This window comes from Alexandromys fortis, unplaced genomic scaffold (assembly GCF_014885135.2).
Source record: "Alexandromys fortis isolate MF-2015 unplaced genomic scaffold, M_Fortis_MF-2015_v1.1 scaffold_200, whole genome shotgun sequence".
Lineage (NCBI taxonomy): Eukaryota > Metazoa > Chordata > Mammalia > Rodentia > Cricetidae > Alexandromys > Alexandromys fortis.
This window is the reverse complement of record NW_026068148.1, coordinates 911,860-936,208: the sequence shown is the minus strand read 5'-3', so window position 1 is coordinate 936,208 and position 24,349 is coordinate 911,860. Positions and strand designations below refer to the sequence as shown.

Sequence of the window (24,349 nt, the reverse complement as noted above, 5' to 3'; positions counted from 1 at the left end):
AGGGCACGCCAGAACAAAGAGCGGTGGACGTTTACAACGTCACGCGAAAAATCTCAATCCTATCAGGGAAAGATTTGTGCTATTCAAACAATGCCTTCTGCACAAGGTCTAAGTAGGTGTTGGGGGTTTTTCTTTTTCTCAGTAGACAACAATTAGACTCGGCAAGCTCCAACCTACCCCGTTATCGGGGGTCCGACTTTTTGACGGAGCCCAAGGGTGTTTATATGCAAATGTGTAGGGGGCTCAGGAAGTGTGCCAGACGCGCGGCAGAAGTCGGGGGAGGGGGGGCGACGGAACCCCTCCCCGCCCAGCAGAGGTCCCCGCCCCCCACCCCGCAGCCGGTAGTCACGGGACCCACGGCCATAACGGCTAACTCCTCCCACTCCCACTCCCTTGCTCGAGCCGACGTCGGCGTAATTGGGCGACGTCACGTCCGCTTTAGAAATTCCGAATCTGGAACCCGCGCGATGAAGAGAGCGTTCGTGACTGTTGGGACCACCAGTTTCGACGACCTCGTCGCTAGTGTGGTCGCTCCGGACTGCGTCGAGGTAAGTCCGGCCCAGGGCTCGGCTGTCTCAGCTCCGCTGCCCTTCTCTGGCCGCCGCGGTCAGAAGGAAGCGTGGCAGCTGTTCCCGGGTACCCGGCGCCCTGCCCCAAACCTCTTTAGTCCCCCTCGGGTTTCCTTCTCCGTCCCTCCACTACCTCAGTGTCCCGTCCCCTACAGCCAGCTCTCCACCACCGCCAGGCCTCCTTTCGCTCTTTGCTGTGTTCTCACAGCCGTTCTCCACTCGACAGGCCCCATCTCAGCCTCTCTCCACCACCGCCGTGCCCCACCCCCTGCGCTGTCTACCGCTGCCCCGTCCCACTCCCGGCGCAGTCTCCCCTCTTCCCCCACCGGGGCACCCTACCCCGTTCGCAGTCTCCCTCACCCCCAACCCCGTACCCCTCGGCCGGGCCTTGTCCCCTCCACTTTAGAGTCTCTACTACCCACGCTTTCGCTCCCGTGGCTGGGTCGCTCCCCGAAGCCCTGTCGGGCCCCTCCGGACACCTTGGTCCGCGACCCTTCACCTCTCTGGCCACTAAAGGCTCATTCCTTGTTGCCTCGGCCCGCGGACCCCACCTACAGCCCCTCAGACTGGACACCGGTTGCCCTGAGGCGCCGACCTGTGGACCTCACCCCTGTCAGGCAGGCTACGGTTTTCCCCTTGGTGTCTGTCCCGGCTTCTCCATCTTAAGCCGAAAATATTGTTCCCCGACCCCCAGCGCCTCAGTTCGAGACCCCTGCCCCTCCACGGCCGGTAATGGTTTCCTGGCAGCGTCATTGTGACACACCCCCAGGTTGATAATGGTTTCCCCGCCACGTCTACGTCTGCGACCCCCTTTCCCCAGCCAGTAATGGTTTGTCCGCAGTCTGAGACCCCCCTCCCAGCCAGTAATGGTTTGCCCGCAGCCTGCGATCCCCCTCCCAGCCAGTAATGGTTTGCCCGCAGCGTCTCTGTCTGTGGAACCCCCCCCCCGCCAGTAATGGTTTGCCCGCAGCGTTTCTGTCTGCCGACCCCCCCCCCCCCCGCCGGTAATGGTTTGCCCGCAGCCATCTCTATGGATCCCCCCCCCCGTAATGGTTTGCCCAAAGTGTTTCTGTCTGCTGACCCCCCCCCCCACCGCTGGTAGTGGTTTGCCCGCAGCCGTCTCTGTCTATGGATCCCCCCCCCCCCAAGCCAGTAATGATTTGCCCAAAGTGTCAAAGTGTTTCTGTCTTTTGCCTGCAGCCATCTCTGTCTTTGGACGTGCCCCCCCCCCCCAAGCCAGTAATGGTTTGCCCAAAGCGTCTCTGTTTGCGGACCCTGCCCCACCAGTAATCTCTGTTTGCTACCCCCTACTCCAGCCAGTAATGGTTTGTCCACAGCACCCCTAGTCTTCTCTCTGCCCCAACTCTTTGAGCAGGTATAGAAGGTCTTCCCCTTGGGGTGGCTCCCTCCGTCTAGTGGCTCCTATCCTACCCTACTAGTTTGCCCTGACTCTGCTCAACTTGTGAGACAAACAGGCTCTTCCCGGCTGGGCGGTGGTGGTGCACACCTTTAATCCCAGGACTCGGGAGGCAGAGGCAGGCTGATCTGCAAGAGTTAGTTCCAGGATAGGATCCAAAGCTACAGAAAAACCCTGTCTTGAAAAACAAACAATAACAACAACAATAAATGAAACGGGCTCTTCCCTTGATTCCCGCCTGGTTTCCAACTCCTCATTCAAGGTATATTGTTTTTTCTGCCTCCTGTGAGCTGGCTGGCAGTGAGGTTCCCTGGTGGTACCTGGACAGGGGCGGGCAGGGAAAGGACTAATTTTGAAAGCTAACTGGTCAGCCACAGTTAGGTTTTGTATAGTTGTGCCCTTCACTTTAGCAGCAATTTGAAGGTTGTTTAACTACTGTTCATGAAGTATTGATCTCATTTAAAAGGACTGCATTTTATTATTTTCTGTTCTAGATCCTCAAGAGTCTCGGTTACAACCAACTTGTCCTCCAAATTGGGAGAGGCACAGTGGTTCCTGAACCATTCCGTACTGAGTCATTCACTCTGGATGTTTACAGGTATAAGGATTCTTTGAAAGAAGACCTTCAGCAAGCAGATCTTGTCATCAGCCACGCAGGTAAAATGTCTGAGCATCTTGGTTTTTTTTAGATTTATTTTCTGTATATGAGTGTTCTATTTGCATGCATACCTTTATCTCAGGAGTGGGCATCAAATTCCACTAGAGATGGTCGTGCGCCACCATGTGGTTGCTGGGAATCCAACTCAGGACCTCTGGAAGAGCAGTCAGTGCTCTTAACTGCTGAGCCATCTTTCCAGCCCCAGAATCTTGGGTTTTTATCTTTGATTAAAAAACAGACTCTTTAACCTTGTCAGACTGAATTTACAAGGACTAGAGATCTAATTCAGGGTACATGCTTAGCATGTGGAAAGACCTGGTTCCAGTTCTTACCACCACAATTAGGAAAGCCAGGCCCCATGGCTGTAATTCTAGCCCTTGAGAGGAAGTGGTGAAGGCCAGCCTGGGCTACTTGAGACACTTTTCTTAAAAATCTGTAAGTTAATTACACAGAATAATTCATAGCAGCTTCATTTTAATATAATTATTTGACTTGAATGTATCCATTGATAACTTTAGTGGAGAGGAGGATATTTCTAGACAAGAGTGTATAAAGCTATTTTTGCCCACTTTTATAGTACAAAACTTTAAACAGAGGGGAAAGATAATGTATTCAATGATCATAACAAATTGTGAATTTGTTTTTTTGGTTTTACCGAGACAAGGTTTCTCTGTAGCTTTGGAGCCTGGAACTAGCTCTTGTAGACCAGACTGGCCTCGAACTCACAGAGATCTACCTGCCTCTGCCTCTCAAGTGCTGGAATTAAAGGTGCATGCCACCGCCTGGCCAGATTGTGAATTTGAAATTAGTATTTAGGCTTAGATTTAAAGGACATTAAGCCTTTTCTGTGGTAGGTGTGGGTTGTAGTAATAACCATTTAAGGATTGTCTTTTTAGCACTTCTGTTGCATATATGTAAAATAGATGCAGTAAAATATTTATTTTTGAATAGGATATGGTAAGAAAATTAAAAATTTTAGAGTTTTAAATTGTGTATTCAGAGACATAAGCTAATAGATTTAGAAAGTATATTGTAGCCTAGTCTTAAGAGATCAAACTAACAGAGTTCCTGAGATTTCCAGTACTTTTAGAAAAGATGCTTTGGGGGAACAGTGCAGTTTTGTCTGCTATGGGTATTTGTGGGTGACATGCTGGTTTTTCTAAAGACTTGATTTGAGGAGAGAAAACTCCTTAGAGATAGACATTACTGCTGGGCAGCAGTGATTTAATCCCAGCACTGGCAAAAACAGGAGTTCAAGGTCAGCCTGGTCTTTGGAGTTCCAGGCTAGCCAGGGCTACTGGAGAAACCTGTCTCCAAAACCAGAAAAACAAGAAAAGTCATTATTAGCATCCATATGAGGTAACTGAGACAGTAATTCGTAGTTGTAGAATATAACAATTTAGCAGCAGAGTCTGTCTTAATTACTACCCTAACACTTACAAAAAGGGTTTATTTACTCTAAATAGTCTCTAATAGTCCTCCTAAATGTCATTTACTTGTGTGTATGGTTGCAAGTGTGCCATGGCGTGTTATGTGAAGGTCAGAAGGCAACCTGTGGGAATTGATTCTCTTTACTCTAGGGTTTCCATGGTGGGAGTTTTCAGGCTTTGTGACATGTGTCTGCTTAGTCTTCTCCCTAGCCCTCTAAGGAATTTTAAATCTCAAAGTTGAAGTGATCATAAAATTTGCACATTCGTGGTGATCTAGTCATGACTATCTTGGGAATAGCCTTCATGGGTAAAAGCATAAGGACTGTTCTCTGTTTTAGTACTTGTCACTATTATAGGCTAGCCTTTAAAAATGTAGGAAAAATTTAGTGCATTTATTTGTTTTCTTCCTCTACCTACCTCTCTTCCTCTCCTCTATCCTTTCCTCTCTGTGTGTGTCTGTTGTCTTCTACCATGTGGGCTCTGGGGCTATCTTAAAAACTCAATAATTTTTAAAAATCACCTTTATTTTTTGTATCTGGTATGTGTGTGTCTGATGTCGGTCAGTGTATGTGCATCTGTGTGATTGTGTGTGTATGTGTGAGTAATACATCTGTGTGTGTTGAGGCTAGAGGTAGACAGTGGGTGTCTTACTGGGTTGTTCTCCACGTTTAGTTTATATATATAGTCTCACTATGTAGTCCTGGCTTGCCTAGAATTCAATATGTAGAACAGGCTGGCTTTGAGCTCACTACAATCTGTCAGCTTCTGCCTCTTGAGTGCTGGGATTAAAGGTGTGCTCCCACTGTTTTTTAATATGTATTTTTTAGTTGTGTGTATTTGTACACCCTGGATGGAGCTGGAGTTACAGGTAGCTATAAGTGACCCAATCAAACTTTGGTTTTCTGAAAGAGAACAGGACAGTATATGCTCTTGATTTCTGAGCCATCTCTAAGCTTTCCACATTATTTTTTGAAATAGGGTCTCACTGAACCTGGAGTTATCAGTTCAGGTCACCTGATAGGTTAATGAACTCCAGGGATTTCCTGTCTCCTTCCTCCCCTAATTGGTGTTACAGAATGAACTCAGCTTTTAATGTGGGTGTCTTCAGGGCATAAACCTGCCTTTTCTCTTTATATTTGGATAGAAGTGAAGTTGTTCAATGGTAGCAGCTAGGGATTTGGTAATCTCAGAGCTCTGGAGGTTGTAACAGGACAGTATAATAATGGTAAGCTCAATGTCAGCCTGGACTTTGTAGCAAGTTTCAGGCAAGATTATGCTGTAGACTTTCTATTCCCCTCACCTCAAAAAATATTAGAGAAAAATTAGTTGGTACGTTTTCTTTTTGTTGTTGATACAGTCTGCCTGTGTGACCCATGATGCTCCTGCTTTTAATCTCCCACATGCTGGAATTTGGGGCATGTGCCACTAAACTTAATGTTTGTCATTTTTAAGAAATAAGTAAGAAGTTTGGTTTTATAATTTTACTGACTAATTTTAGAAATAAAACTATGATGATAGTGTACCATAAGTTAAAAAAATTGATTTAATAAGTTATTTTTGTAGGTGCAGGAAGTTGCTTGGAGAGTCTGGAAAAAGGCAAGCCACTTGTGGTAGTTGTAAATGAAAAGTTAATGAACAATCATCAATTCGAATTGGCAAAGCAGTTGCACAAGGAAGGACATCTCTTCTATTGTACCTGCAGGTATACTAGAGACTGATCAGTTGAACTCTTGCCTTAAATTCCTTCCCAGCTGTTACCCACCTGTCTAACCTTTTGACTTTTACACTTTTCACACACTATAACCTCTTATTTGTCTTAGCTTTGACTTGGTTCTGTGTTGTCTTTTTCTGTATTCATGGCCAACTCTGTGTATGTGAATTTGAATGTCTGAAAGTGCGTATGGGTGTGCAGATTTCCAAGAAACAAAGTTTTATAGTTCACTATTCAGGTTTTCAGTGTTCAAAGAAGGTGTACGCTTATATTAAGGACTAATTAATTCAGTTATTTGGACAGTTTCATATATATGAGTTTTAGTTGTTAAAGTTTGACTTTTAGTAAATCCACTGGAAGCCCATATATTCATTCACATATTCTCTTCTACTTAATAAAAAGTTGGTACTATTTTAAGTGCTTGGGTTACAGTGGCAAACATAATATTTACATTATGGTGCTAGAGTTTCACATGATGAACTATGCTAGAAATAAAAAGACAAGACAGTGTTGTAGCTGGGATAAGGAAGAATTAGGTAGACTTCAGGAGAGGCTTGACAAATGACCTGATGTTTGAGGTTAGTCCTGAATTAGAAGGAAGTACCAATCATATGAAATTTAAAGACAAGGGAGCTTGAGTTACAAAACCTTTAATTTAGGAATGAACTTGGAGTTTGGAATGCTTGAGGAACAGGGAAGGTGGGTATGGTAAAAATATTAGTGACCAGGGAAGAATGAATATGAAGCTGGGAGGGCATAAGCTCATTTAAGAGTTCTAATTTTATTTTATGTTTAATGAGAAGCCACGGAGCACTTTAAGCAAAGGGATCTTTGGTAAGGAGTATTGTTTTATCAGCATCACAGTAGAAGCTTGAAGAAAAATGCTGTTTTTCTGTTAGTTCTTCTTTGGGACACTAGAAGCTTGCCAAAGGGCCAGGTCAGTAATTCCCAGTTGCTTAATTTTAAAAACTTTTCTAACTTGATATTTTAAAAAAGTAATCTCATAAAGATATTAATTGTATGTCTATGTCTTATATTAAAGTTAGAACATGGTAAGTGTGTCTTTGGATTTTATTTTTGTTTCTTTCAGACATTTGGTGTATACTTGTGCATTCATTAAGTATGAAACACTTGTTATGACATGCTTTTTTAGACATTTGGTGTGTATATATATATATATATATATCAGTGAACTAAGCTTGGATGTTTTCAGTGGGAGAAGACAGATTTAGTCAGTGATTACTATTCAAACAGTAAAACTGGTAGTGTGCTTAACTATAATGATGAAAGAAAGGAAATGTTGTCTTGGTTAAAATGACTCAGAAGAAAAGCTAGAAATTAGGAACAGTTCAGATAATTGGTGTATCTGCCTTTAGGTACTTGATACTGTTAAAAGTTGACAACTTCATAGGATCAGATGTTCCTAAACAATGTATCAAAGTTAATATTTCTAGGGGCTGTTGAAAAGGAATTTCATTCAAAATGTGTTCACTTTTTTTTTTTTTTTTGAGATGATCTCTGTATAGCACAGGCTAACCTTGAGCTCCTGATCCTTCTGAGCTTCAGAGATGATAGGGATGGGCTACTGTCCCCAGCTAGTTAGCTCTGAATTTTTTTTGTTAGTATATTATAAAATATAAAAATAGACTTTTTTTTAAAAAAATATAAAAGCATTCTAATTTTTTCTGCAGGATGAAATGACCTGTATGCTTCCTTTTTTTTTTTTTGAAAAAAAATATATGTATGCTGTATTGTGGGCCTTAAAGACAGAGGACAACTTTGAATTGTTCTTTCCTTCTACCATGTGTGTTCTGGGGATTGATTTCACTGTTTTCAGGCGTGGTGATAATTACTTTTACCCTCAGAGCAATTTCTTTGCCCTCCCCCTATCTTTTAAACATTTTTAGAAACTATTAATTTCAGAAAAGTAATTTCTGACAGTATCAAGAATCATTGATTATATTTTACCCAAACGTAGGTTGGATGGTGGTATGTCTGTTCAAATTTAGTTCACTTGTTTAAGTTTCTGAAGTAAGTTTTATGCTGTTTAGAACCTTATTTCCAACATTCATGATGACTACATATTGATTAGTTATGAATGCATGGTAATTTTCAGTAAAATAGTTTACTTACAGTCTATATGCATGTTATTTAGTATAATAACCCTAGCTTTCTTTTCTGATACCTATTGTTTTGGTTTCATTTATTCTGTTTTCATAAATTAACTTTGCTTTATTTTATGTTTGTGTGGTTTTGGAGAGTATTAAAAAGCAGTATAATTAAAATTTTCTTGAAACGACATTTCTGAAACACTTCATTTGACTGAACTAAAAATGTCTATTCAATTTATCCAATATTTTATGGTACTCTTCGTGTTGGCAATAATAGTGTGTATATCCCCATAATATTATAAAAATTCACAGTTCATTCATCAAATGGGCAACAGATAAGCTATGGAACTTTCTCTCATGCTACCTGATATTTTTCTTCTTTTGTTTTAGCACGCTTCCTGGGCTGTTACAGTCAATGGATTTATCAACACTGAAATGTTATCCTCCTGGCCAGCCAGAAAAATTTTCTGCATTTTTGGATAAAGTTGTTGGATTACAAAAATAAACTCTCAACACTTTAAAATACCCCTAAATCCAGTTCATGAAATGTGATAAAATCAAAATAAGTTTATGACATGCATTTGTAGAACAATACAAATTAATATATTTACTATAAAAATAGAATATATAGAGAATTTTGTGGCATAAACATTGCAGTTGGGTCCAAATCCTAATCAGTAAATTTATGAAGCTTCTCTAACATTGAGTATGTAGTGAGTTCCTAACTTTGAAAATGTAGTCTTCACAGTTTTGTCCTAGAATCTTAAATGGATATCTGATTGCTTAAGCAACAACAACAACAAAACCCAGCAAAAATAACCTGGGCACACCTTTGATGAGGCTTAGGCAGGTGGATTTCTGAGTTCAAGGCCAGTCTGGTCTACAGATTAAGTTTCAGGGCAGCCAGGGGTACACAGAGTAACTCTGTTTCCAAAAACAGAAACAAACAAAAGCACAAAACTGAAAAAAATTGAAAAATGTTAATAAAAATCAGATATTAGGAACATGTTACTTTGAAGAAAAGAATAAAATGCTAACAATGTAACATTTGGTGAGAAAGTCAGCATCTGTTGGTTTATTATCTTGAGACAGCTTTTTTTGTATTATGCAGAGAAAAATGGGTTTACTTTGTGGGAGCTAATAGTTATCTGAAAAAGATGATCAAAGTAATCGATCTACTGTACTTCAAGTAAGTTTTATTCTGAAGAATAAAGTAGATAAGTTCAACTTTTGAACTTCTGATCCTTCAAGTGTTGAGATTACAGGCACATACTACCACACCTGATAATATTTGTTCCTCTGAGAAGGGCTGTGGAGATGGCTCAGTGAATAAAGTGTACTTGGTGCACAAGTGTGAGGACCTGAGTTTGCATCTTCATAATCAACATTAGTCAGGGATGGTAGTGTGTATCCCTTTGCCTATGATGAGATGGTAGATGGAGACAGAATCCCTTGAAGGTACTGGGTTAGCCAGCCTGGTGTTCACAACAGAGTGGCAAAAAGAGACCCTGTGTCAAACAAGGTGGAAATTAACCATTGAGCTTGAGGTTTTCCTCTTATTTCCACCAGCTGACCATGGCACACATCCCTACATTCACATGAATGAATGCATACACACATGTAAGTAGAATGTGATAATCTTATCAGTGCTTTAAAGAATAGAGAATAAATCCAAAGATGTAACAGTATGACTTGGTTGTTTTTTATTTACATTTTTAATTTTGTGTGTGTATGGATATGTTCATGTGTAAGTCAGAAGACAACTGGGATGTTTCTGTCCTTAAGGCCATGTTAGTCCCTAGGATCAAATGTGGGTGTCTAGGCTTGGCAGCAGGACATTTGCTGGCGATCCATGTCATTGGTCTATTCATTTGGATAGACATAGTAGGGTTTGAACTTATGACCTCACACATGCTGGGTAATAGGCTCTACCACTGAGTTACTATAATTCACATCTGGTGGCCGAAGCGAGCTCAGTAGTTGAGTTGTATTTCAGAGGACATAAGTTTGGTTCTTAAAATATATGTTAACTTAGAGGGCACGGGTTCTATTATCAATATCCACATGGCGGGGTATCCTACCCCCTCTGCCTTTGTGGACACCAGGCATGTGTGTGGTGCACAGATATACAGAAAAATAACTACATGAAAACCCAAAATTAAATACCTTCTACAGTGATGAAACATATAACAGAATTTGGCAATTTATGTTTTATAAAAATTGTGTGATATGTATAATTGCTTAAATACATAGTTTTTAAATTACAAGAACTCAATATATAAAATTTCTGAGTTTGGTCTCAGAACTTTTAAGATAATATATTTAAGTCTAATAGTTCATTGGTAGAAATTTTCGATACAGTTTATTCATAAAAATAAAAATTTGAGAGTTTGGCATGATGGTGCTGTAATCCCAACACTGGAATTCATAGCTGTGCTACATAGTGAGTTTCAGGTCCTTCTGAGCTTATGCAGTAAGAAATTAAATCAGGTGAATAGATGGGATCGTGACTGTTAAAGGCATAACTTTTGTTTCAAACATTTTACTTGGCAATGTATTTGCATATATTAGATTTATTTTCTTGATTGTCCCTTCCTTGGGTTAATACTAAATTTTACTGATGGTAAAAGTAGGTTCCTGAGAAAATATTCTGAATTAAAATTTTGGTGAGAATTAGATATCTAAGTGTAAATAGTTCACATCTTCATAGGTGAGAATTAATAGTAATTATGCCTTTATTATATATACTTTTTTTAAGAAAATGTGCCTATTTATTTGCATGCCTGTGCTTGAGGAGGCCTGAGAACAAACTCAGGGTTTATCCCCAAATAACATCCACTTCTAAGTTGATTGCTCCCTGGCCAGGTCACTAGACTATAGACGGGATGGCCAGTGAGCACCTTGTTTCCACCTCAGTTTTGAGCTTATAATCCCATTGTATCATGTATTGCATTTTTATGTCCTGGGCACTTGCTCAAGTCCTTGCAAGGCACACACTACTAAATCACATTCTTAGCCTTTTACCAGCTCTATACTAATTTTTTTAATAAATTTATTTTATTTATTATTTATACAATATCCTGTCTGTATGTATGCCTGCAGGCCAGAAGAGGGCACCAGACCTCATTACAGATGGTTGTGAGCCACCATGTGGTTGCTGGGAATTGAACTCAGGACCTTTGGAAGAGCAGGCAATGCTCTTAACCGCTGAGCCATTTCTCCAGCCCCCTATACTAATTTTACAAAAGGTTTTATTTAACATCTAGAGATAGAAGCCTAATGTTTAATTGGTCTTTTAAAATACCTTTCTCATTTGAGAAAATTGTGGTCTGATGTTTATGTTGGTCACAGCCTTTTAAATGACTTTGTGGCTTGAACAACTAACCATAAAGAATCAGAAATAGTCTATTCAAATATACCTGGAAAAGCAACAGGCTTCCAATTCTTTAATACTTAATACTAGACCACATAATGTAGTTTTAGTTACTCAACAATTCTTTGTTGTATGTGGTAATATTTCTGACTATACCTTTGTGGTATTTTATATTATGAGATTTTAAGTCAAGATAATTTGAATTTTGCTTGACAAAATTTCTCAACATTTTAAGTTGTGTATTTTCTCAACTGAGGAAAAATACTAGAGGTGACAATTTGCTTAAGAAAACAGCCTTTTGACAGAAATACCATGAGAAACTTGATTGAGTCCTGCATTTTTTTTCTTACCATGGCATAATATTCGTTTTAAGCTTTTATTTGTTTTGTTTCATAGCTAGCCCAGGGATTTTTTTTGTTTTTGTTTTTTGAGAAAGGGTTTCTTTGTAGCTTTGGAGCCTGTCCTGGAACTAGCTCTTGTAGACCAGCTGGCCTCGAACTCACAAAGATCCGAACTCACAAAGATCCGCCTGCCTCTGTCTCCCGAGTGCTGGAATTAAAGGCGTGTACCACCACTACTGGGCCCCAGGGATATTTTTAAATTTAAACTGTTAAAAATTATCCTTTTTTTCAGTAGTAGTAATTCTATACCAGGAGTTTCCTTGGTGCATGACAACCCTACTTAGAACTAAAACTTGGGATTCGCATTTTGAAATTTATAAAAGTTCTCTGAGGATCAAGGGCAGAGGATTGTCTTATTTATTTTGGTATTTCAAGGCAGGGTTTCTTTGTGTTACAGCCCTGGCTCTAGCTTGAACTAGCCTTTCTAGAAACGGCTGGCCTTGACTCAGTGCTGGGATTAAAACCCTGAGCCACCACTGCCCTGCTTAGAGAACTGTCTTAATTGACTTAATTCACTTTAAGACAATTATACAGACTATTAGAGATAAAAGATGTTTGAAAATAGTACTGGTGTGTAAGAAAGGCTATCAGGTTTATATGTTACTATTTCTTATAAAAAAAGATTTTACTTGAAATATTTTTGAATAAAGTTAATTTTAAACTCACTGGATAAGTGGAATGCTGTTTAATACTTTTTTATTAGTGTTATTTGGATTTCCAGATATAAAGAGGCAAAAAAATGATTTTTGGGAAATTGATGCCATGGACAGATTCAGAAGTGACTTTTCTGGTCCTACAAAATTGAGTATATGAGAGGTTGATGTTATGAGATGATCTTGGAAACTGGGAATTTTAGATTTGATGGCTTGTAGTTGGGAGTGAATGAGCTGGAATGGTTGGGAGGTTTAACCAATGAACTTATTACAAGGTTCTGAAGCATAAAGTAGTCAGGTGTTTGTTGATTTCAGATACAAAGTTAAGTCAAAGGGCAATATTAAAAAAAGTTAAGACTAAAGTGAGGAATGACTAAAAGTACTGTAGGCATTTTTCTTTTGCTGTTAGTGAGATAATAGCACTCAATTCATGTTCATGTAACAATTTGCAGAGATGACTAAATCTGCATATGCTTTGGTGAATGATGTATGGGCAGATTATTTGAAATTGGCTTTTGGAGAATATTTGGGAACATGTAATGATGATAAACGTGGTGAGCCAATTTTGTGCTGTTCAAAATACCATATTTTTCTAGGGAGACTAGGGAAGAAAGAACAATAGTTGGGTTTAACACCTGTTAAGTGCTTATATATTGGTACTTATTCAGTTTACTTTACATATGAATTTATTTAACCTCTAGTAATCCTAAGAAATAGTTTCATTTTGTTCCATTTTGTAGATGAAGGGATCCAAGCAATGGGGGATAATCTGGGAATGGTAATTGGAGCACTGAATTCTTAGTGCATGTTCATCATTTATTGGTATAATAAGATAGTGTTTTAAATTATATCAATATCCCCAAAATTGAACATTTATGTTAGTTATAGACACAGGGCCTGTTTGGGTTTTTTACAATGCTATTTTAAAGTGTACTATTATTCATAGACACCATGGGGAAAAATTCTCCTAATTGGTTTACCTGATTACAAGTAAGTTATATGCTGTTGTTTTCCTTAAATATTTGTGTTTTGAAGTTATCTTCTGGTACTATTTCCTTCATGTTTTTCTTGGTATTTTCATCATTCTCAAAGTCTTTATTACTATATCTTCTGATAGCTCAACAAGCATTCCTCAAGAACCTTTAATATTGCTTAAATAGGGATTGTGAATTTTAAAGATGGCAGTGTTTATTAAAGTTTTGGATTTGCCCCAAAATAATGCTTCAAAGAATTAGTAATAACTTGTAAAACACCTTGTTTTAGAATGATGGTTCTTAAAATGAACTCTGTGCTAAGTATAACAAGTGAGGACCATATAAAAATGTATGGTTACATTTATTAGAAATGTTCAGAATAGGTAAATCTAAAGATAGGCAGGCAACTACTGAGTTGGTGAGATAGGGTAATTAGAGGATAATAGCTGTAAGATATTAGGGTTTCATTTTCAAGTGACAGTTTTCTCAAATTGTGATGGATGTGTAACTCTGAATATATGAAAAATTATTTTAGCTCTACACTTATGATGAATATTAGAAATTAACCAGGTCCTTTCCCCAGTGTTTGTGTAGCACTGGTTGTCCTGGAACTAGCTTTGCTGGCCTCGAAATTACAGAGGTACACCTGCCTCTACCTCCTGAGTGCTGGAATTAAAGACATGTACCACCACTTCCTGGCAAAATTAACCAGTTTTTTAAAGAGTATAATTCCGTAATTATTAGTGAAACTGTTGGGAAAGATTTTCAGATTTTTATCTTTCTAAATGCTTGTTTGTTGCCAATGCCTGTTCCACCACAGCCCCAGGTAACTACTAATCTGATTTTTATCTAGATTTGCCTTTTGGCATATTTCATATTGGCTTTTTAGGGCTGTTTTTTCCACCCTCTTGTTCACAGTTATTTTATAGTCTTCCCAGTACGTGTGTAATTGTCTCATTGTGGTTTTAATTTGCATTTTTATGGCTAATTATGCTGAACATCTTCTAACTACTTATTAGCCATTTTTACTCACTTTGCTTTTTAGACAGAGACTCTAGCCCAGATGGGCCTCAAACTCTTGTTTAGTGGAAAATAACCTTAAAATCCTGGTCTTACAGCTAGTTTCTAAGGCTGGGATATTATACACAAGACAAGCATTCTACCACTTTAACTATATTGTAACTTCCCTTTCATTTACCTTTAGTAAAACATTAAGATGTTTTGCCCATTGAAAAAAATTAGATTGTTCATTGCTAACTCTATATGTGTATTAGAGACCAGCCTCAAACTAACTATGTAGCAGCAGGTGGTTGTAAATGTCTGAAATCCTGACTCTACTACTGGGGAGCTGAGGTTAAAGCCTTGTGCTTCCATGCCACTTTTATGTTTTCCTGAGGATTGAACTTGGGGTCGCTAGCGGGCTAAGCAAGCAGTGTATCAGTTAAGCTACATCTCTAGTCATTTTTTAAAAATAATAATATATATTCAATACAAGTATATATATATATTCAATACAAATTTTTCTTTGATAAATATATGATATGCATGTATTTTACCCTAGTTTGTAACTTCGGTTGTCACCTGTCTGACAATTTCATTTGTAGAGCAAGTTATTTTGTGAAAGTACAATCTATATGCTTTTCAACAACTTTACCTAACCCAAGGTATTGAATGTTTTTTCTTAAAATATTTTTAAGAACTTTGATTTTATGTATTGATTTCCAAATATTTGTAGGTCAGAAGCTAAAATATACAATATAAAAGGACACAGAGGGCCAGGTGGTGGTGGCGGCGCACGCCTTTAATCCCAGCACTCTAAAGCCACAGAGAAACCCTGTCTCGAAAAACCAAAAAAAAAAAAAAAAAAAGACACAGAGGGGCTCCCTTGCAGCTTTTCTCTTACTGTCTTAACCCTCCCTCCCTTGGGAAGCAGCTATCAGGATAAACATAAACTTTATAGATCTAGTCTGCTTTGCATTAACAAAACAAAGCCTGAGATTTAGGTCTAGGGTTAATTTTTTGTATTGATATAAATATTGTATTATCTATTGTATTGCCTTTGTTCCTTGTCAAAAATAAATTTTGTCTGTTGCTTGGTTTCCTAGTACGTACTTTTCTTTCTCTTGTTGTCTTTTTGTTGAGTATTTTTCTGGTCTTTGTTTCTTGGTTTCCTCTATATTTTGATTGTCTTTCTTTCCTTCCCCTCCAGTTCTTTTTTCAAATCGAAGTATATGAATAGGATTTGTTGAGGTTTTATGTACCCATGTTTAAAGTTCAGAAGATGTAAAGAATTTGTATTTTGTCTTTACTTGTAAAATATGACAAAATGAATCAACTTTTTAATTGTAATCCAAAATATGTCTTTCTTACTTGAACTAGCGATCTTAAAAAATGATGGTTTCCCTATAACCAAACAGTATAGTTTAGAACTTGTACAAAGTTCCTGTATATTATGGTTTCTTTAGAAAAGAAACAAGGTAATATGAAATTGGTATGGTAAGGAAAGTCAAGATTTTATTCCTTATCATGATTTTATTTCATTCTTAAATTATAAGTGATGGTCCCTGTTTCTTCTATAGACAGCAGTCTTAATTACTGCTGACTCACATAGAAGAATAACAGTTTTGATAGCTACTTTACGTTACACCATCTTTAAAGTCAACGTTTTTCTTTCATTTAGAGTATACTATTTTTTTTTTGTCAAACCCATGTAGCTAGGACCTTACATATTTAATTTAGTGTTATCACTGTACAAATAGGAAAAGTACAAGTTTAACATTTCTAGATCAATAGGAAAAAAAAAGCTTTTGACTTGGGGATGCTGGTATTGAATCTAGTGTACAAGAACCTAGTATGCAAGCTTTATTACTGAGCTGTATGCCCCTAAAACTTACTTTTTAACACTTTAAGTATGAGGGTTGTATTTTGGCATTTAAGTAAAAATAGTCCTTGATGTCAAAACAAAATAATAAAAATGGAGCCCCCCCCCCCAAGATTCAGAGAATTTTTTTCTGCAAAGTACACTAACATGTAACAACATGTCAAACATGTTAATGTGCCATCAAATCTTAAATGTACATTTTTAAAAGTTTCTGTTTAAGGTATTTCATTTCATGCTGCTTTCATTGTTTCCACTTTTTGAAGATTTATTTTTTAAATACATATATTTGTGTGGGTATGTGCACTGTATATGAGTGCAGATGCTCATGGGTACCAGTGGAAGTACAGGTGGTTGTGACCCACTTGGTGTGGGTGCTGGGAACTGAACTCTAGTCTTTTGCAGCACATGCTTTTAGCTGCTGAGCCATTTCTAGCTCTCATTGTTTTCAGTTAAAAACTCCCTGTTTTTGTTAGTACTCTGCAGCAACTTGACATTCTTCAAGAATTATATTGGGATTTCCTAGTAGTATGAGTGAATTTATTTTCAGTGGTCCTTGTAGACAATTTTTTAATCTAGAATTAACTGAGTTGACTTTATTCTTATACCTGAAACAGTTGCTTAGCATTTTTACTTTTCTTTAAGTGATCTTTGTCCCAGCAGATGGAGGTCCCTCCTCTTCTCTTTGTCTTTTAAAAAAGATGTTCTTAGTACTAAAGAGAATTAAATACCCCACCCCTACTTCCTTTAAACTCTGGAGGGCTTTTGAAGGACAGAAATTATTTGGAAATTCTGGGAGTGCTCTCAGTGCTTTTCGTGGAGTAAGCTGTTTTACACTCGTGAGGCTTTTTATAATCTTTGCAGCCTCCTGAAGTAACTTCCCCAAGCTTTTCTTCAGATCCCCAGAGTTCAGCTGCTTAGTCACTTTTTATGCCTTTAGCTGATTTTGATAGTCCTACCTTTCTGTAACTGTTTAATTTTTTTCTTCCCTTGTTTCTCAAGTTTCTTATTCTTTGGAGCATCTGCTCTTCGTTTTGTTTTTCCACAGGGTCCTGTCTTGTCCTGCGCCAGTCAGCCTCTTGCTTCTGCTTCTGGAAATTGCCAAGATTCTTCAGCCCTGCCGCACCTGCCTTCTGCCTAGACCTTGAGCTGTTTCGGATACCTGCCTACACAACTTGCCGCCATTGCCTAGTCCTCCCTGCATTCTGTGTTTTCTTCTTTTTCACCCCTCTGTTCCTTTCTCCTCATCCCATGCACAATGAATAAAGGATGGAAAAACTGCGGCCAGAAGTCTTTGAGTGAGGCATCAATGGATGAATATTTAGGCAGTTTAGGGCTGTTTCGGAAGGTGATTGCCAAGGATGCCTCTTGCCTTTTTCGGGCTATTTCCGAGCAGGTAAATATAAATATGACAACTGGATAATGTCTTGTTTGTAAGTTTTCAGAGTGAGATGTGCCGTGTTCGAGTAGCTCCATTTGTAGCATACTGAAAGAAACAAAAGTGTTACTTTTTCTGTTTTTTTCAGTGATAATATCCAGGCCTTCCTGAGAAGTACAGTGAAATACTGTGCTATTGCTGATTAGAGCAAATACTGTTTTCCTGTGCCTGCTTTTCTGCTTTTCATTTTAAGTTTGTAAGGAGGAGGGGTAAATTAATGTGGGGTTAAAGAAAACTTCGAAATGAATCTCAATTGTTTGTAAGCGTGTCCTCCCTTTTGTTTTATGCATAAGAAAAAGATTATGGAGTTGAAAGTCTAGGAGAGAATTATCTCTCAATCTTACTAGAGATGACCATTTGTAAGATGAGGCATGGCTTCTTTGCCTTTGGTGAAGACCAGGTGTAGTAACAGATGGATTTAATTTTTCTGTTTCCAACATGTGTTCTAGATTAGGAAACTAAATGTCTAAGTTCATTGTGTTAATTGAGAAGCTTCTATTTCAAATGACATGACAGTGAGCTAGTCTTATCTTTTATAGCTGTTTTACAGCCAGATCCATCATTTACAAATCAGGAGAGCTTGTGTCTCATATATGAAGGAAAATCAAGAAACTTTTGAGTCTGTAAGTAGAATATATGCACTGAACAGAGTTGTTGGTAATGTGTATAGTAGCTGGGCAATTTCTTTTTTTTTTTTGCATATTTGCCTCCTGCTTTTGGAGGTTTGTTTTCAATTTTCTCAACAGGTTTCAGTGAACTGTAAAATAATGTAAAGGCTTCTTTAAATCTTGTTGATCAGTTTTATCCACACCTGGGAGAAATACTGTTCCTGACATTGAGATGCAAGACTTATGTTCTAATGCAGTATATCTCAAGTATTTTTTTTTTTTTTTTTTTTTTGGTTTTTCAAGACAGGGTTTCTCTGTGGCTTTGGAGCCTGTCCTGGAACCAGCTCTTGTAGACCAGGCTGGTCTCGAATTCACAGAGATCCGCCTGCCTCTGCCTCCCAAGTGCTGGGATTAAAGGCATGCACCACCACTGCCCAGCTCTATCTCAAGTATTTTGTGCATACACATAACTGGGGCTTTTGTTAAACTATACATTCTGATGCAGTAGGTTTGAGCAGAGGCTTCAGATTTCTGCATTTTAATCAAACTTGTAAATTAAGGGTGCTGTTACTTCCTAGACCACAGTTTGCTTAACAAAAGATGTGTTAAACATACTTTTCAAAGCTTGATCTTCCTCTCCCATCCCCCTAGAACAGTTTATGCTGTATTTAAGTGTCTTTTCAGTAAAAATTAGAAAAAAATACCATCCAATCTTAAGGGCACAAAAGCACCTATGAGTGCGATAGATAAATTCATTATCTTTAATCTCTGTTATACATTACAGTGTGTAATAATATGTATTATTATAATAATAATAACCGAAATACATTACAGTTCATGGTCAAAATTTGTGCTATTTAAATTACTCTATTTAGTTCATGCTAGGTATATATATATCAGAACTATAGAGAACGTGAGTTTTAATTCAGTTTTTTATGGAGGCATATTTTACTTATAATAAGATCATTCATTTTAAGAATAACAGTTTTAGTTCTGAGCCATTTTAAAGGTCATTGCAGCTGCTATCAGGCGAGGTAGACCATATCCATCACCAGCAAAAGTTTGTTGTGCCCAGGGCTTTTTTTTTTTTTTGATACCAGTGAAATTCTCTTTATATTATTTTAACTTTGTATACATGTCTCTTATCAAGATTTTATCCTTAATGATTGTTGGTCTTGCTTAATTGATTAAAATTGTAAAGTTACATAAAGTTGACATTTTAAAAGAAACTGGAAGGTAAAAGCATTTGATGAAATCCACTAATATGTAGACAGCTTCCGAGATACCTTTTTTTCACTCAAGACTTTTGTGTATATGTTGATGTGGAGGTGCTGTGAACTAGTCATTTAATCCCATGTACAGACTGCAGATTATATTTAAGACTATATATGTCTACATACATATACATATGAATGTGATTAAAAAAAGAAGCCATGAATTTGATAGAGTGGGAAGGGGTATATGAGAGGGCTTGGAAAGGGAAGGGAGAAATAACAGAAATATAATCTCAAATAAAAGTCATTAGATACTGATATCTGTAGAATATAATCAGATTGCAGTAAAATCATTTATTTGGTTAAGTCAAGTTTTTTTTTGTTTGTTTTGTTTTGAAGTATGTGGAGGGATCTTTTGAGAAATATCTTGAACGGTTGGGAGATCCTATGGTAAGTTCAAATATGAGAATATCATCTTTTCATGGTTGTTTGAAATAGTAACCCAAACATACTTTTATGTCTATAATGCCCCAAAGTATTTAAATATTTAACTGTGTTGAATAACAATTATTGGATAAGAAGCAATGGCCTGTTTGTGTTGATTATTGAGAATTGTGTTGACAGTTTCTGTAGCCTGCTGAGTGTACACAGTGCTTGGGAGAAGGACAATGTTGGGAAACACTTAAAGCCTTTTCGCTGTAATGGGAAAGAAGGATGGTAATGTTTACTAATTTTTAAAAATTAAAATTTTCCTGATTGGTAGTTCTCTTTTGCAGAAGGAAGATTCATAATAATTTAGAAATACTTTTATTTGATGATAGTAATCAATTTTTAGTTAAGTGACATTTAGTAAATAATCTGCCACCTTTTTTTAAAATAGTAGTTATACTTTTTATACTTTTAAAATCATGTAGTTATTACCTTATGGCTAAGTAGAATTTTGGGTCCATTTGAGTTTATATCATAGAGTTGCTAGCTATCTTAATTTTCTCATTCAGAACAAGTTACAGTGTGTTATACAAATACTTTACTTGAAATATCAAATAGCTGAAAAATGTTGTAAACACTACTTAATAGTTCTGAAAGTTTATCAAAATTCTGTATTTATATTTAGGAGAGTGCTGGCCAGCTGGAATTAAGAGCTCTATCTCTAATTTATAAGTAAGTTGTACCAGAGGGAAAATGAAAGAGGGAAAATATGAACATGAGTGAGAATGACTGTGTATAATTAAGATTTCTGTCAGAGTCCCTTTAGGACAGGTTAAATTTAAAATCCATTTGATAGAGTTCTTGGGTGAAGAACCTTATTACTGGTTCTGTCCTAGAGTTTGTGTCTCTTTGAAAGGAAGATTAAATGTAAGCCAGGTGTCCGGGGACTTGCTTATAATACTGGAACTGAGCAAGGGAGGCTGAGGCAAGATGATGCTGAGTTTAAGACCACCTTGGGGTACACAACAAGATGTTATCTCAAGACAAACTAAGAGGCTGAAAATGCTATACTGGTAATATTTCCAGAAGGAAACCAGGATAGCTGTCTTTTAAAACTTACGAATGCTTGACTTTTTAAAAAATATGTTGCCACTAGGGTAGTGTCATTTCTATTGTAAAGTTAGGACAAAAAATTTTAGATACTTCAATAATCGAATGATCCTTCAAATGTTCACATTAGGTTTTGATAATAAAACTTCATGGGGAAATTAACAAGGCCTTACAGTTATAGCTATCTTATGTATATACTAAGTAATCTTTTCCCACCTACCTTTGTTTTTTTTTTTTCTACCTGTAGTCGAGATTTCATTCTTTACCGGTATCCTGGAAAGCCACCAATACATGTCACAGATAATGGCTTTGAAAAAAAGGTAAGAAAATGAATGTTGACTGAAATATAGTTGAATGATACTGCTGGTTTACCACAATACTAAGAAATAAGCCTTCTGACCTAATTAGTGAAACAGTAAACCTAATCTTGAAGCCTAATATGGTACCATTGTGCTATTGAGTCACCTAATAAACATTGTCTAACTGGTAATAATGTATGCTAGCAGCCTTTTCCTCTTTAGTTTGTCATTCTCATTGGTGTTAGCTACCTTTTAAACAGATTGTTCTTATCACCCACAAAACTACATAAAACCCTAGTTGGCTCCTCATTGACCAGAGAAAGTTAGGTGTTCAGTGTCATTTCATTATCTTTTATCCTTAGTCTACATGACATGTTTCCTGCTACTTTAACTTTCCCACAGTCCATTGTTTCATCCTTTAATTGTTAATTTCTTGGAAACATTCCCAACTTCCCTGAAGCTCTTTTCTTCTGTTTATTCCCTGGTTGATTTCCAAGTCATGTAGTTTTATCTCCTCATCTTTACATTTCTATTTTCCTCACCTGCAAAGTATCTTGAGGGTTTTACAGTGTAGTAAAGTGCTTAGAAAATAGCCCAAAGTAGTTGTGTTTCAACATGCTCAGCTGGTAATTGACTTTCTTTTTTTTTTTTTTTTTTTTTGGTAATTGACTTTCTTTTCCAACAGAGTATCCCAAAAGGTTTTTAAGAAAAGGGTTTTAAGTACTCAGTCAGTAAATATGGGACTCAATATTTCAGTTTTGAAATCTTATTTCAGACCATGGAACATAATTCTGGCAATAGTTTACAATGACAAGAACAGACATGAGAACTTTGATGCTATAGTAATTTAGGCAAAAGATCTAAACTAAGGAAGTGGTATTAGGATTAGAGATAACTGACTGGAGATGGAGATGCCTTAGAAAAGTATAAATGGGGTCACTTATTTTACCAGTGGCGATCATCTAATTCGTTCAGCAAACATGGTGCCCTTATAGTATTATTAACAAATGCTTTTCTGGACTTTGAGGATACCAGTACTTGATTAATGAAATCTTTTTCCTAGGAGCTCTAGGGGGTATAAAGACATTCATGAAATAGTTAATTACAATTAAATGATTAGTTTCATACTACAAGTAATGCGTAAAATGGACATGGAAGATACCCACTTAAGCAAGTTAGAATGCTTCATTGTGGTAGTGACACATTAAAAAACTAAGTTAATCAAACGTGAAGGTCTCTTTCTTCATGGGGAACCTTATATGCAAAGGCATGGAAGCAAGATACCCTTTGGGGATTTAATTAATTGAATGTGGAGGGGAGTGCACAGAAATATAGGCTAGAGCTGAATAATGAGGGGTAGAATAGGCCTTGTTGAAAATTAGTCTTTTCATTGTACAGAATATTTAACCAAACAACGCTTTTCTCGTGATTATGAAAAGTTTCAAACTTAGACAAAGGAATTAAGCATTCATGTGCCTGCCACCACTAGTCTCTTAACACATATATTTCCCTCTCGATAAATTCACCAATTCAATTTTTTTTTAAAAAAAATCTTAGTTGAAGTAAATTTTGGACATCAGTGCACTTACCTCTTAATACTAACTTTAAATATTTTAAGCGAAAGTATGAAATAATCAAAATTGTTGAAGAAATGGCATGTTCTTGTGTATATTTGAGCAGTAGACAGCTTCAGATGAGATTTGGAAATTTAGATCCTATTCAGGGGATCTTCAAACTTTCTATTTCCCTATGCTTGATTCTGAATTTTTTCTTAGAGCGTAATTCATAGAATAATGTGAATATCTGTATATTCACCATCTAGTAGTTATCATTGTACAGTTCCATTTTTAAATGAGTCTTGTTCATTTTGTGGATATCAACATATAGTAGGAACTGTTGTCTGTTAGAACCATAAGAATATAGAAATAATGAGAATGTTGTGTGTACAAGCTAAAGTAACATATTTGAGACATGCATACGGTTAGTATATAATTAGGAAAATGATATAATATCTAATTTCCATTGCTGTATTGCATTGCTTTTCATTTTTTAATGTATGTAGATAAAATCTTTCTAATTATGCAATGTACAGAGCTGGCGTAATTTTTATTTTATATGCTTTGCCTGAGTGTATAATCTGTACCACATGTGTGCCTGGTTCCTGAGGAAGCCAGAAAGAGATAGCAGATTCTCTGGAACTGCAGTTATGTGGGTGTTGAGAATTGAACTTGGGCTCTCTGGAAGAGCAGCTAGTGCTCTTCACCTCTAATCCATTTCTGGAGTCCCTTAAATTCACAGTGTGTAAATAATCAAAATGTTTATAATAAGAGGAAACATTGCCCATGGAAAATGCGGTATACTTAATACAGGAAATAAACGAGTGTTAAATAAACAGTAAAATAAATTTGAGATCCATTCCAGAGCCTACAAAATTAACATAAATAAATGAAATTAAGAAAACTTGTCTGGTTGGATTCTAAAGAACTTTTCCATTCATTGAATTTTTTGTTAGCATCCAAAATGTGTGATTTCATTATAGTATTTTCATGTGTGTGTGTTTCATGATAGCTTTTTTTCTAATTTATTCCCATTCCCTGCTACCTTACTTCTTCCACTTCTTCTATACTATACTAGTGCGCTTCCTCATGCAGAGTGTCTCCTGATTTTATTTCATGAATTTTAGCCTCATTCTCCCCCCCCCCCACTCTTTTAAGCTTTCTTTCTTCCTGCTTATGATCTCCTTTCTATTTTCATGATACACACACACATAAATCGAAATCTAGATTCTGCATATGGGAGTAAATGTCTTGCTTATTGTGTCTAATGTAACAACCTCAGTTATACCCATTTTCCTAGAAATTCTATGATTTCATTATGACTGACTAAAATTTTGTGGTATACATGTACCACATTTTCTCTGTCTGTTTTCATCTATTGGTAGATGTCTAGGCTGGGTCAATTTCTTAATTTTGTGAGTAGTGCAGAGTAAACATGGACGTACAACTATCTGTAATATATTTACTTAGAGTCCTTTGGGTATATGCCCAGGAGTGATATAGCTGATTCATATAGTAGT

At 37.2% G+C, this 24,349-nt stretch overlaps 1 protein-coding gene across 6 annotated transcripts in view; it reads left to right on the top strand.

Moving 5' to 3' along the window:
- Window positions 1-393: 393 nt before the first annotated feature.
- Alg13 (ALG13 UDP-N-acetylglucosaminyltransferase subunit) overlaps window positions 394-24,349 on the top strand; it is a 56,855-nt gene continuing 32,899 nt past the window's right edge. Inside the window, exons 1-7 of one of the 6 annotated variants that reach the window (XR_007589405.1) lie at window positions 394-548; window positions 2,481-2,643; window positions 5,638-5,776; window positions 18,153-18,236; window positions 19,835-19,885; window positions 20,550-20,596; window positions 21,222-21,262. Coding sequence is in view for 5 of the 6 variants with exons in the window: in XM_050127192.1 (XP_049983149.1) it covers window positions 468-548; window positions 2,481-2,643; window positions 5,638-5,776; window positions 8,287-8,401 (498 nt within the window). In the remaining variant the exon portion in view is untranslated. The other 5 variants (XM_050127195.1, XM_050127191.1, XM_050127190.1 and 2 more) reach the window with 5 other exon arrangements.